We start from the raw sequence: 14350 nt of genomic DNA, 5'->3' as shown, positions 1-14350 counted from the left end.
TGGTACAGCAATGGACAGGATAAGGTGGTGTCTGTTGTCAGCCTCTGAATTTCATCTGCTGTTTATCCACTGTATCTTTAATTAAAAAAAAAAAAAAGTTGTCTACTGGTATGCAGAAGCAGGTGTTAGCACATATATCCAGGAGTCCAGATGTCCAAACATGCTGGAGGGATGTGGGAGGGAATTGAACCTTTGTAACTAAAGCTTGCATACCTTGCAAGAAGAAAATAAAAAAAAGGCCACACTTGCCCTGTCCCATAAGAGCTATTGCAGTTTTTCATGCATTGGAGAAAGGCAAGGTTAGGCACTCAGGCAGGAAAAAGTAGCCCCCATGGTCCCCACTCCAGGCAATGTTTCATATGAAAAAATCATGAAAGATGGGATAAACACCAAGTATTGATTTGTTGAGCTGGGCCCAGAACCACATTCTCTTCCTGTAAATTTCTTGTGGGAAAAGGGTTTTCCTGCATGTTTTAAGTTGCAGAACAGGAGGGAGCCAACAAAACACTCATAATTGGCATAACTGCATTTCAGTGAAGTTTCAAAGCTAAAATTTGCCTCCATAAAATTTTTTCCAAAATATGCAGCTCATGATGGAGGTGGAGGAAATTTGCACTACTTACTTTTAGCACCTAAAAGCAAATTGATTCACTCAGTCCTCCCGAGTTCCCTCAAGTATTTTTGAGACACCATTCCCCAAAGTTCAGCTTGGTTGTCCTTGGAAAAAATCTGACTTTCCCTTCCCAGTGACTGTAGAGGGAGCCCAGGGATTTTCTTCAGCATCTCCTCCTTACTACAAAAATTTCACTACAAATCCTTGTGAATGCCAGATGGCTTCAAGGACACCACTTCCCTCTAGAACAGTCGATTGCTTTGTTTGGATGACAGGGCCATGCATTTCAACAGGATCCTGCATAAACGGCTCCATTTCTTGCTTTTATGATGTTTCCAGGGAGAATGCAAAAGCCCTGAGCATCACAAAATGGAACCAGAGACGCTTGGAAGATTCTTAATGTTTATGTACAGGCAGGAAAGCACAGCTTGAGTGTGATTAGCTTCTCCCTTTTTCTTCCTTAAGTCATAGCAAAGCACGTTCCAGCCAGAAATAAAGTGGAAAAGCTGAAGTGATGCATATCAGATGAGTTGGGTATTTACACTTGGCTGAGAATCATGCCTATCACCTGTTTGGTGCAGAAGGGGAAAGCAGATAGCCAGAAGCTGCTGAAAGACCACAGCTGCCTCCCAGTTGCAGTCACCCAGAGCTCTGTGAGGAATGGGTTATACTTCCTTTAAAAACTTGCTTAGGGGCTGTCATCTTCACAACAACAAAAAAAAATAATTGCAAAGCTTATAAAAATTATAACACGTCTCAAAGTACAAGAACTCTGGAATTTAAAAAAGACCTGCAAGAAAGCAATTTCCAGAGTTACAAACCCTTCTCTGTCTGCTAAACAACTCATCCGGAATTAATTATTGAAATCATCCGGATGTCAAAAAATTATGTGTGCACAGAACCTAATTCAATTTAGGGCAGTCTAAGCACACATACTTTAAATTAGAGTCAGCATTAGTCTGAAGACTGTAGAGGATACCTCCAGTGGTACCTTTGGAAAGGATGTAGGGGTTTTTAAACCACACACCAAATCAATTAACCAACCCCATCTTTCCTGCTAAAAACACACATGGAAGGCTTAGGGAGGTTTGTGAAGGAGGTTTGGAGACCACCATGCCAGAATGGACCACTCTGACAGGGACAGGTCTCAGTCCCCTGGCTGCCATAGGGTGTCCCAGAATAACATTTGGTCACAATAGAAACTGCAACCAGGAGAATACTCTCTAATGAACAAACCTCCACTATCCCTCTTCCCCGCCCCAATTCCTTCATTAGCTTAACAAGACTTTGAGAGACCAGAGTCTAAGAGCCTCCCCCCCACAAATGTTACTCTTTGTACATGAGCCCTTAAGCAAAAGAAAGATATTTGTCTTCCAGCCCATCATTAGAGCTTCTTTTAAAGCACAGGATTAAAAAAGTAGCACATAAAAATTCCCCACAGTCTCCAGTATCTTCCTAAACTCCAAAACAACAGTACTCAAATAGTTTGATTTCAAAAACCCACCTTGGCCCTTAAAAAGAGAAGGCTTTGTTAGCCGTATTTAAACCTCATAATTGCAATCAATATCAGTGTGTTGAAAAGTTTCGGTTGAAAATAAAGTTCCCATATAGGCCAAATATTACTGCAGGTCAGGAGTACAATAAAAATGCCTCAGAAGTGTGTAAAAACTCGGACAAGGGAGACTCAGGCTTTTCTCTCTGTCCCTTTCTGCAGCCACTGGTATTTTTCACCCTGGCAATACAGCAGATAACATTTCTCTTTGGTACATAACTTCTAGAGCAAAAACCTCTGTGAAAGCTGGAGGGAGACTGATATTGAGGAGAAAAGCTATTCTATCATTTCTGCAGGTCTCATGGGAAAAAAAACTCTGAAGACAACCCAGTAGCAGGTGCAAACTTAGAGCATCAGACACAGTTAGTTATGAAACTAGAAATAATTGGGCCTCTTTTTCCTCAACACCTGTGGTTTCCTCCCAGGAGAGCACAGAGAACATTTATTAGAAGTACCAAAGGCATTTGGGAGCATGAATTCCTTTGGACTTGCAAGAGTTTTATGCATTATACCCAGGTGGTGCTTTTGACACACTTTCAAAATTTTTCACTGAGAAAAAAAAATCAGATTTCAGGGCTTTTAAATAGCAGTTTATGGACTAGACACCATAGGCCACAGGAAATGGTTGGAGACAGACTATCATTATTAGACAAATGATAGGTCAGAGAGTTGCAGATATATGGTCCTCACCCTATTTTTACTGTTCAGAAGGATTTAGACCTGCTCAAGGAGCTGTAAGGGGGTATTTGCTTTGGTTATTGGTTACAGTCCATCACATGGTTATACTTATGGTGGGGTCTTCTAAACTCTGGCTTTATAGAAGCACAAGAAATTGATAGCATTTGTGGTTTGCAGATTGCTGCAGCCCTTGGAACAGGCATTACCTGGCAGAAGGCACTACACGAGTGGCCTCAAGTGCTTGGCAAGGAGAATCCATTCAATGATCAGATTGAGGCCATATTCAAAGATCAAGGTGGATACTGACTTCCCAACTGCTGGAACCCTCACGTGATTGATGACGGCGCTTCCACAAGTCAAGATGATTAAAGACACGCCCAAAAAAGGGGGTAGAGGAAGTTATCAGAGCCAGTAGGAGTGAACATAACACAAGAGAATTCTTTCCAGTTTGTATCTCACCTGCACAAGTAGATAATGCTTTTTCTGTGGAGCTACAAAAATAAAAATCAAGGGATAGCTGCCAGCTAGACCATTTATTGGACCAGTTTGAAAATCCGTTCTTTTTTTCATACGCAGCAAACTCCTACCCCTACCTAATCTTTTTTCCTTTTGCAGAGCATTTCTAGGTTTTCTATTTGAAGTGTTTCAACAGTTAATCTGATCCCAAAGGAGAGGGGGGAACCCCAAACTCGTTATGTTGCTATAAATTGTGTGTATGTAATTGCCTTGACTGTCAATACATTATTTAGCTGCTATTTGCTTATTAAAGTGTGCCAGGAATCACAAGGCACTACAATTTTGATGTGCCTGGCAGCATCAGCACAGGCTGACTGAGCACAGGTTCTCTTCCCCCATTAATAAGATATTAGGTTGACAACACTTCATGTATTTAAAAAGCGGGTTGCTTTTACAACCTGTAATGTATTTCTGCTTTTTTTGCTCTCTAAGAAAAATAATATGCCCAGTCCTATGTCTTTTACAGGCATGGCCAAGGGAATCAGTGAAAATATTGGGCAGCCCTTACTTCATAGGCAGACTTGAAGATGGAAAATTACTGCATTTTTTTGTCAGCTTATCCAATACTCTTAGCAAAATAAATTTTTAAAATCAGAGACAGCTCTACCCTACTTGCAACCTTACTGATGATGGAGGGATCAGAGAGCATTAAGTGGCATTAATTATGGGTGAAAAAGATCCAGTAAATAGCAAGCATTAACATGACATGACTAAAACACCCCGATAGCCCAAAGCTCAGGCAGTTGCTCTGCTCCTTGTTCTGAGCGCAGCCCCTGCACAAGGCTGTCACACGTGAGGCAGCTCTTGGGCTGTGGTCCAAACCCAAGGATAGGGCCTGGATGTAGGATGTGCACCCACTCAGCATTTTGCACAGGCAGTGGATGACCTGGCTAAATACTATTTTGATTGAAGCATAAATTACTGCTTTCCTAGATCCTGATCCTTTTTATAGGGTACAGTCAATGCTGGGGTTTTTATTAAGATATTAAGATAGAAATTCCTTTGGGATGACTGCTAACACTTAAGTAAATATTCAAGTCACCTACTTTAGGAAACCAGAAGGGAATACATTCCTTAATTGAATGATACTTGTTAATAAGGCCCCAATTTATTAAAGGCATTTAGAGGTTACCAAAATATCCAGTCTCCCAAGGAATAGTTTTAACTCCAGAGAGGCACACCTGGGGAAGACTGTTTAGCATTAGAAGGAAATCACCTTGCTTCCTGTAGAAATTCTCTTCAAACAACATAACATTCCATGTACCCTGGCCAGGTAAAGCACCTCCTATTTTTGTATTACTTATTCAGGACTTATCTTTCATTAAATACAACACAAGGACAGAAACAAGTGCATCCACATGTTTTTACTACAGCCCAGGCAATAATTACAGAATATCAGATTATTTTCTCTACATCAACACACAGAAGTGTAGCAATTAAAATGGGGAAGGGAGTCATGTTTGGAAGTCTAATTTTCAAGGCAATTTCTTTGCAAATTATTGTATTTCATTTGAGGTTGGGATTTAATAACACCAATTAGGAGTTTTACCAAGTAGTAAAACTGAAATTTTCTCAACTAAAATAAGCTACATTGCCCAGAGGAAAGCATTTTTCTCTTACAGACTTTCTTACTTGTGAACTCACTGAATTTCTGAACAATGGGGAAAAAAAAAGGTTTCTTATAAAATTAGAACATCTTTTCAAAGACAGCCTGAAACCTCCACAGCCAAATCCCAAAGCAAAGCCCTCTCAAAGGTTTGCCCAGTACAACTGCTCCATACTGGATACAGGGTCTGAGGGACACCAAGGAATGGGCTTGCCCCTGGCTGAAGGCACACCACCCAAAGCACATGCCCTTGCACCTCAGGGTGAGCTCTGCAGCTCCAAACCCAGCTGCATGCAGAAACCTGATAATGCATTAACTATCTATCTTCATTAAAGAAAGATGAATTTTGGGACTATTAAGCCATCAGCTTTTACAACCACTATGTCTCAATTATTTCAAATGCAAAAAACAGCTGAAGATCTGCACCCCCTAACATCAATCACTTACCCATACCACTCTAAAAATACATGTCCTATATTTAAAAAACACTGCTGAAAAAGCTTACTTATGCTAAAGCAGCGACAAACTATGAATCCTAGTCTATTCCATTAGGTTAACTGTCTCCTGGTGCTTAGGCTGGTTCAAGGTGAAAAATGCACAGGGAAAAGAGAAATGGGAAAACAAAGTTTTTCTTGGAAAGCTTCTTATAATTCCATGCAATTCAAAGTTTATTTGCAGGATGAAGTACTAGAAGAAATGGTCTGTCAAGATCTTTTTTTGGGGAGAGTCACAGCATGTGAATGAATACAGCAGGGATTATGTCACTGGCTGGGTCCAGCACACAGGAAGGTTCTCTTGATGTTACTCTGCAAATGGTTTTCACAAAGCTTTGCTTGAAATCAGACAGCAGGAACTCATTTTGAGGTGCAGGACATCTAAACCTACCTGAAGCTATTTGAATTCACACAGTCTGGCCTCTTCACAAAGAATCTGCTCCAATTATGGAAAAACTACGTAACCATTATTGCAAACTTTCACCACAAAGCCTTAAAAGAGCAGAGGAACATGGGAGGGGAGGAGGCAGCGCCCAGCAGTGCCAGCCAGGAAATCCACAAGCACAGGCTTCCTGCTAAGCTTGCATCCTATGTTTCTGCTGGCTGCAGGAGCCCATGGGCTCACCACTCATGTGCCCAGAAGTCACCACACAGGTCAGCTTTTCTAACTTAACACCACCTCTAGCACTTCATACCTTTTCCTTTATGAGGAGAACTGCTTCTTCGGCAATGAACAAACACAGATTGATTTCTACAAGGGGTAATAGTCCAATTAGCCTAAATAAAAATGTTCCCTTGAATGTCATCCAGTTCTGTTCTTAACACCTTTCTGTGGACTTATTTCATACTTCAAAAATTAATGGTTTTTAACACTCACTTGGGAGTTTAAGAAGAGAGCCTACCACACATCCACTGCTCAAATTTGCTCTTGCACTGTCCATGTTGTGTTATTCTGCTGCCATATCTTTGTCACAAAAAAATAAAAAATCTTTTCTCTCCATATTTGATGAGCTGCTACACATGGACAATCTGGCTTCCCACTACAAAATTCAGCTAGCTATGTCCAAGGCTTCACATTATCAAGTGGAATTCTGGGATACATGTACAGAATAGAATCCTTCCTTAAACACTGTGTGGAGTCCAGCTTTTCTTCAGCCTACAAATTAGTATCTCAAATTGCATAGATGACATTATGAAAAAAAGCAGGGAGGGTTTTACTTTTTATTTTAAATGAATAAAATAAATCTCAATACATAGTTTGGAAATATTTAAAAACATCAGAAAAGAAAATGAGATTTAAAAGCAAGTACAAAAGGGGCAGGATGAAAACAGTATAAGGTAACAGAATTTAGTGTTTCAAGTGTGAATATATAACAGCAATAGCAATCTTAAATTTTCCACTGCTGCATTCCTAGTGAAGTAATGAGCTGGAATTTCAATACGCTCAGTGAAAAGCCACAAAAACTGCAAGTATTAACTGAGAAATGTTGCCATTTTCATGATGAGTCTAAAGTACTGCTTTTATATGCTTTGTGCACATGTATATCAAGGGGAGGAAGACCCATTTTTTCAGCCAGAGGAGTATTAGTTGGTACACAGCAGCTTTGTAAAGTCTTATCATTAAACAAAACAAAAAAAGGACACTTTTACTACCTATTAACCTATTCCTGGTTGTCAAATGGAGAACTCTAGCTTGTAAAAACCACAAGTCCCAGGAAATACTGATGTATACAACCATAAACCTAAATTTTTCTGTCTGATTATTTTTTATATAACATTCCTAACAAAAATATTCAAGACCTTCCATTTCTATCAAAGTGCAATATACTGCATACTTAATTCCATACCTGCAAATCACATAGTGTACACACCATGCACTTATCCACACTAGTCTGTATAGGAAATTGCAAAAGTAGTATGAATATGTTGTGCATGTTTTGTTCTGACCACAAGGACGCTGGACAAGCAGAATTATCTATACTGCATGTTGTAGAATAAAATTAACTAGTTATTTCTATGCCTGATCATTACAAAAGAACCCCAACAAATGCTACAACGTTAGATATTGTGCTTCAGCAGCATTCTTGTTAAGAGTATTTTGAACTGTTGCTTCTTTCAGGGAGCTGAGTTATCTGGAAAGCTTGTCTTTCACTAGCTAGTGCCCCCCTTACTGCCCTGAAGTGCGATTTCCTGCAATAATTTAGTTGCTTGAAAAAGAGAATGCACCTAGCTAGAAGACTTCCAAAAAAGGAGTTATATAAATATTTAGCACATTTAGAAACAGGTAATTGCTTCCTACCATACTCAAAACTAGGAACTAAGAAGGTTTTAAAATTTTTTAAGTGAAATAAAAATACTGCATAACATAGTCCTGTATAATGTTAAATACTCTCTCAAACTTAAAGCATAAGTGACCCAGAGGACTTCCAACATTTTCATTTAAATTCTTTTCTTGTGTAGTTCCCTTCCCAAGTTTAAAGCTTTCCAGAAGGTTTGTAGCAGGCATCAGGCTGCCACATGCGAAGGTCAATGAGGACTTGGTTGAGCTTTTGCATCCAAAGGTTACGTTCTTCTTTAGTGTCAGCAGACAGCCAGTTCCTAGGAGGCAAGGAACCCTATGGATTATTTTCCATCTTCAATTAGTTAATGGGACAAAAGTCAAGCTGATCAACCACAGAAGCCCAGAAGAAAGAGTAGGGTTAAAAATTAAGTCAAACATTCCACCATCCTGCTACCAAGTCACCTGGCCTTTCCACTTCTAGAAAGCAGTTCACTTTTAATCAAGGATTAAAAGTGAACAAAACGGTTCAAGTGCCACCCAAAACCTCAGCATTTAAATGACCTTTGCATCATTATGACAAAGTTGTAAAGCTCCTACATTGCTGCAACTATCACATGAGGTAAAATACCCTCCCAAAACCTCCATGATTTTATGCACTCACTTTGTAACACAGAGTGTGTCTCTGCATTGGCTGACGAGAGTCTCGCGGTCATCTTCTCTCTGAGGTCGGACAGTTATTAGTTCAAAAGTGTTGGGACGGGCACAGAACTCCCTGTTGGCAGGTTCAATCTGATGATTTGTGCAGTTAGCCAAGTTTATCCGGCCCAAAGGATGCTGAAAGTGAAATCAGTTCACCAGTCAAGAGCACAAAAGTAATTCTGAACAACATATTAAGTGAACACACCTTCTCTCAGTGAGTTACTCCATACAAAAAGGTGATATATGTGCAGCTGTAAGAAATTTATTTGAAAAAAATCCCATGATTTAATGTAATCATGGACTAATACTGATATTTCTGGGTGACATCTATCTCTGCACAATGGAACAGATATAGTGGGGGCAAGGGGATGCATTTAGTAAGTTTAATATTTTTGTAGATCGCCAAAATACAGCTGACTCTCTCTCTGAAAAATAGTGAAACAAGTCTAGAAAATTTTCCAGAACAATCTGCAAAACAAACCAAAGCTTCTTGCTTGCAGACAAAAGCAAAATAGGAACCTTCTTCTTGCTTAACTTTTTTTTTTTTTTACTATCTTGTCTTACAGTAGGCAAAGATTTTTCCCTCTCTCCTGGCAAGGGAATAAACTACATTGATATATTTTGGCAATGTCAACTATCAGCATATGGTGTTCCTCTGTTAGCAGGGAAGAAACTAAACTCAGGCATCTGGATTGGCATAGAAGTCCCAAAAGGACCAGAGTTTGCCACGGAGTTTGGGAAAGAAAATGTTCTGCCACTAAACAAGAAAGTGTTTAATGGTAAATAACTTCAGTGAATCAGAAAAACCCTCTTGGAAAGCAGTCTTTAAAAGAACCTGGAAACAATTTAGTGCACTGCAGGAACACACTAAGGAGACAAGAAGGTTCACCTCAGTGACTGATGAACCTCTGATTTGTCTCATTAGCCCAACAAGAACTTAGTTTTCTGTGAGAACCATTTAAGAAGCACCAGTTCCAGCTACAATGTGGAGCTGCAAGAAGACAAGGACTTCAAATAAGGTAATCAAATGAGATAGTTCTGCAATATACAAGGTTGGCCACTCTAATTTTTTACCATATTAAGTGTTAGTCATCATTTTGTCTAAAACTTTGGGCAACTAGATACAGTCTGCTTATTAAGCTGTACAAGTCCAATCAATTTCAACTCAATAATTAGTGATTTGATGAGCACAATGGAAAGCCTTAAGACTAAAGGGGAAATTAAATATGGATCTCCCATCACTTTCCCCCCTTTCCTACTAGACAGGGAAGTCAGTTTCTAAGTTTGCCATGATTTAGGTCAGCTTTATGAAGAAAAGTCCCCCTCCATTCCCCAAGGAAGCTTTAGGAACTTGAATCCCACTAGTCTAAAGCCTAAACATTACTGTCCTTAACAATGAACAACTATTTGTGTAGGGTACTACAGAACTGTAGACTTAAGTTTTACAAAACAGCGTTACCTTTCTTTTCTCATCATCTGGGTATGTCCAATAGGAGATACAATTTCCAGACAGCACACACCAGCGCCTGTGCCACGCTCCAAATCCACTGACATCTTCAAACATGGTCTTAAAAACAAAAAATTAAATGGGGTAACTTTCTACCTTGAGCTAGGTCTGTATTTGACTATTTTTCTACCAGAATGGTTCTGCAAGTGCAACTTTTCATAGCACTAAATGAAAGAGAAGGAAAAAAAATTATACTGAGAGAGGCTTCTATTCAGACAGTGTATTTATTTTCCAGATGGTATAAAAAATTAGCTCACACTATCATTCTCAGGTTTGCAGCCTTTTGCTAAAAGGCACCTATAATTGCGGTTTAAAATGACAAGATTTTCATGTTGATGGTGACAAGCAGTCCCATTATTTTAAGGTAAAGAACGGTTATTTCTAGTATATGCAGTACAAATGGTTCCTAAAATGTGTTCAAAAAACAATTTATTACTATTAGATATTTGAGTAATTTTTGACTTAAAAATCAGGATTAAAAAGCATGCAGCTATTCAAGAAGCCACTCAAGAAAGTTTAGTCAGTTCAAAGGAAATTAGAAATTGATTTTTAAATGTTTGTGTTGGCAGTTCTTTTATTGGATGCTGGATTTCATCCATTTCAAGCCTCATTTCCTTAGAACTGGAATGGATAGTTTAGTATCTGACTTCTGTTCCTGCTTGAACTGACTTCTATTCCTATTCTTGAACTTACACAGAACTTTTTTCCCAATTAAAGTGTGTATTGTGATTCTCGCTCTTCACAATTCAGATTCTAATTTTCAGTGGTGCAGGGAGTTTCCAAACCCTTTCTGTGAACAAATCCAGTATGCATGTACATCATTCTTCAGGTTTTACATATTGTATAGTAGAAGCAAATGTGGACTTTCTCAAATTAGTACACAGAAACATGGGACAGCAAATACCATAAGCATGTGAAATGTTTGCATCTAATGAAATCTGTTCGACTTCAATTAAGTAAAGGGAAAGGAGACAGAAAGCAGTGTTTGAAAAGAGTCTAAAGAAATCGTGATTTCTGGAAACACCAAAATAACAGCAAATGTTAATGTTTCATTTTCATAGCACATTTACTGCCATCTTGTGGACACTTCAACAGTTCCAGCTCCTAGGCCCAAGTATCAGCTGCATTTTCTAGGTCCAGTTTTAGAGAGAAACAAGAGTTTTAGAGATGGCACAAGATTTTTCTCAAAAAAATACTGTTGTTTCTTTGTCTTATAATAAAGCTGTGAACACAGTGGAAAAAGACCCAATCGTTTGTGTTTATTAAACACACAAAAAGAGTCCTGTAAAATTTTTTTGCCATTGAAATTAAAATCTCATCCACCATCAAAGATTTTAGAAAGAGAAGGTTAACTGAAGTTCAAAATAATAAATAATCAGATGTTTAGAAGAGAGATACACAAACTCTTAAAAGGTAGCCTTAAACATGTTTAGAAGAGAAACTAAAAACCATTTGTGGTCTGGTTCAGAGATTAAAAAAAAAAAAATCAAGCCAGTTTTTAGCTTTAAACACAGGTGTGACATTAAAAAATTACTATATTTTTAGGACCTGTAATTTCCAAGGCAGGAGTTTGAAGTGAATACAGTAAACACCTTACCAGGAACCCTTTCTCCTCCACCAAAGAGTCCACTTGGCATTTCAACTTCAGATATATATGACCTTCCAAAGGAGACAAAAAGGGAACCTGCAAAATGTAAAACAATCATTTAATTTTGACATCTCTCAGCTAAGTCTTAGCAGTTCAAGCAAGCTACCTGCACCAAGATGTTAAGCACTGTCTTGTTCTTAGGACCTTCAGCCAGAAAGAAGCAGTCAGTCAGACTCAAGCAAGACAGTAATAATCACTTTTGGTTTCAAGTTCATTTAGAAGCTTTCCAATAATTATTTATTAGTTTGCTCATCAGGATATAGATATATAGACATGCACTCTAGCTATGAAAACAGGCTCTTCAAGCATGGTTAGAAACAACCGAAGGCACCAGTCCACACCTTTCAAGCTTCTGCCTCAGTTTGACACCAAGTTGTTTGGAAAATAACAAAGCTCACCAAAGTGAGCTTAAACAGGAATGGTACTTGGATACCATAAGCATTTTTGGCAGATACTGATGTAGTAGTGCCTACTCAGATAAATCTTTACATAAAAGAAAACCTGGAAAGGGGAGAAATAATGAAAACAGTTCTCAACTAGCATTCAAGGTGTTAAAGGCATGTGTTAAGTAATTTCTAACAGAAAAGGTTCCCAGTCTTATTTTTGCCACTGGAAAAAAAAAAAAAAAAAGAAAAAGAAAGCCTCATTACTGTACCAGAGGTCAGTTAAACAGCCATTTGACAGTCAAGAGTTTTGAGGAAGAGCATGCAAAGGTCTGCCTTTGAGCTTTCCCCAATCTCTCCAAACATAATGCCTCATTACCTTGACTACTCCAAGAAATCACATCTCTTTTTTTTCTCCCCCTCACTGAGGCAAAGAGCTGATTCAACAAGCAAATGACGACCTGCACAGCATTCTACAGACCTGCACAGCATTCTACAGACCGTATTTTAATGCTAATCTGAATAAGCAACACTGCTAAGAATCTTGAAAAGAAATTGACAAAAAAATTCAGAAACACTCATCTTTTGTATTACTAGAAAAGCCAGGAAGGTTGATGCTGCCACTCAAATACAAATAAAGAGCTGTTTGCCAGGGAATAGGCACAGGCGTGTGTACACAGTAACAAAATAGCTTTCAGAACTATGGAATCAACACCATTCAAATGGAACTAAATTTTGCTAGTAGTTAAGATGAACAGGAGTAACCCTGAGTAGTTGAAAGTGCTCCTCTGTGGGCCTCAGTGAGTTCTGCAGAACACCAAAATAGGTGTTGTGGTTAGAAATTGATCACCTTTCAATTACAGACATCATGCAGCCTTCCTCCCAGACATAAGACATACATGCACAAGCAGGTGATCAAATCATTTTCACAGGTCAGATCTACTCAACTAACTCAGCATTAATGGCTTGCTCCTGTACTCAACAGGAATAGTATAGCACAGAAAAATTCTAAGCATTAGGTAGGAGTCTCCATGACCACTTGAGAAACAAAAAATAGTAAAATACTTCCACAAAACCAAAAAAAGAAATCCAGGACTGATAAGACAACTCAAACCCTACATGCTACACCAAGGAATAATGGCATATAACCCTAATAAAGCACAGTAAAACCCATTTCTGAATGAGGGCCTCAAGAATATTTGGCCATTCCCCACTTCAGGTTTATGGGTTTTGCATCTCAATTAAGCTTTACATCAGAAGAGAAGAATCCAATTTATGAAGTTTAGCAGTGAGGAACTGTGTGAGAGGCAAAGCAAAGAGGTTGTGTAACAAACACAACACAGTTTTGCAGAGCCTACAACACCACTACAAATTACTAAAGCAGGTCTCAATACACCGTCTTGTACACATAATGAGAAAATATCAAGTTCTAGTTAACAATATATCTCTTTATTAAAGTTAAAGGTGGTGGAAAGAAAGCAGTTGACAAATATCCAGCTAGATGGAAAGAAAACTAAAGCCCATGACTATGCTATCTTGCATCCTGGTGTGGTCACTCAGGTATTTGCCATAGGAACACAGCTTACTGTCACAGAAGATTATCTGTAAAGGGTCTCAAGAGAACTCAAGCATTTGAAAAACTGGTTTTTTATGAGACTTTTGATTAAAAATAGGAGATGATAGGCACTAAAAGTATCACTTGCTTAATTTTGAGAGGAAATATGAAAATTAATCTAAAACACTTTCTTCTGCAGGACTCGAGTAAACTATTAACTAGATAAAACTATGTTCATAGGTTAAAGACAAATTATTTCTGTTAAGGATATCAATTCACATAATTTCTAAAGCCAAAACATACACCAAGCAAAAACATTTTAAAGGCACATTTGTGTACAAATAAGGACCTCATTTATTTGACATGCTTTGAAAACACTAAGCTTTTTGCTTAAAATGCCAAATGTCTTGCTATGTCTTGTCAGAACAAGGTTAGAATAAGAAGCAAAGTTACTTAGGTTCTGAGAGATTTTAATTTTCTTCAGCAGCAACAAGTTGAGTTAAACCAACATTTAGGCTGCCAGGCATTTTTCTCTGATTCTCTTATCAGCACAGCAGCTGATTCTATATTCTGTGTAGTTCATCAAGAAGCTGGCTCAAATTTCCTGACTATGAATCTTTAAGAAGCACAACAATTTGTTCTGAAACAAGAAACAACCTCCTCTAATGACCCAGGAAGACAACAGAAACATGCTAGTTAAGGAGCAACCCTAGGCAACCTAAATAACTGAGTTCCAGCAGCATGCTTATGAGACAAGGAGTAGAATTCTGCAAGTCTTAAAGGCTTCTAACATCTTGTGTTTAGTTAGTAAATCTTTG

The 14350-nt window shown here is 38.5% G+C and overlaps 2 protein-coding genes across 6 annotated transcripts in view; one reads left to right on the top strand and one right to left on the bottom strand.

Moving 5' to 3' along the window:
- Nucleotides 1-3384, top strand: part of AOAH (acyloxyacyl hydrolase) — an 81741-nt gene extending 78357 nt beyond the window's left edge. For all 3 annotated transcript variants that reach the window (XM_064704896.1, XM_064704897.1, XM_064704895.1), the window contains exon 22: nucleotides 3021-3384. In XM_064704896.1, the coding sequence (XP_064560966.1) occupies nucleotides 3021-3149 (129 nt within the window). In that variant the 3' untranslated portion in view covers nucleotides 3150-3384. The remainder of the gene's footprint in view (nucleotides 1-3020) is intronic.
- A 1324-nt stretch (nucleotides 3385-4708) lies between these two features.
- Nucleotides 4709-14350, bottom strand: part of ANLN (anillin, actin binding protein) — a 28960-nt gene continuing 19318 nt past the window's right edge. For all 3 annotated transcript variants that reach the window (XM_064704892.1, XM_064704893.1, XM_064704894.1), the window contains 4 exons: nucleotides 11544-11630; nucleotides 9899-10006; nucleotides 8402-8574; nucleotides 4709-8057 (listed from right to left, as the gene is read on the bottom strand). In XM_064704892.1, coding sequence (XP_064560962.1) covers nucleotides 7934-8057; nucleotides 8402-8574; nucleotides 9899-10006; nucleotides 11544-11630 — 492 coding nt within the window. In that variant the 3' untranslated portion in view covers nucleotides 4709-7933. The remainder of the gene's footprint in view (nucleotides 8058-8401; nucleotides 8575-9898; nucleotides 10007-11543; nucleotides 11631-14350) is intronic.

This window comes from Zonotrichia leucophrys, chromosome 2 (assembly GCF_028769735.1).
Source record: "Zonotrichia leucophrys gambelii isolate GWCS_2022_RI chromosome 2, RI_Zleu_2.0, whole genome shotgun sequence".
In the NCBI taxonomy this organism is placed as follows: Eukaryota; Metazoa; Chordata; class Aves; order Passeriformes; family Passerellidae; genus Zonotrichia; species Zonotrichia leucophrys.
The sequence above is the reverse complement of the archived record's forward strand: the minus strand, read 5'-3'. Positions and strand labels throughout refer to the sequence as shown.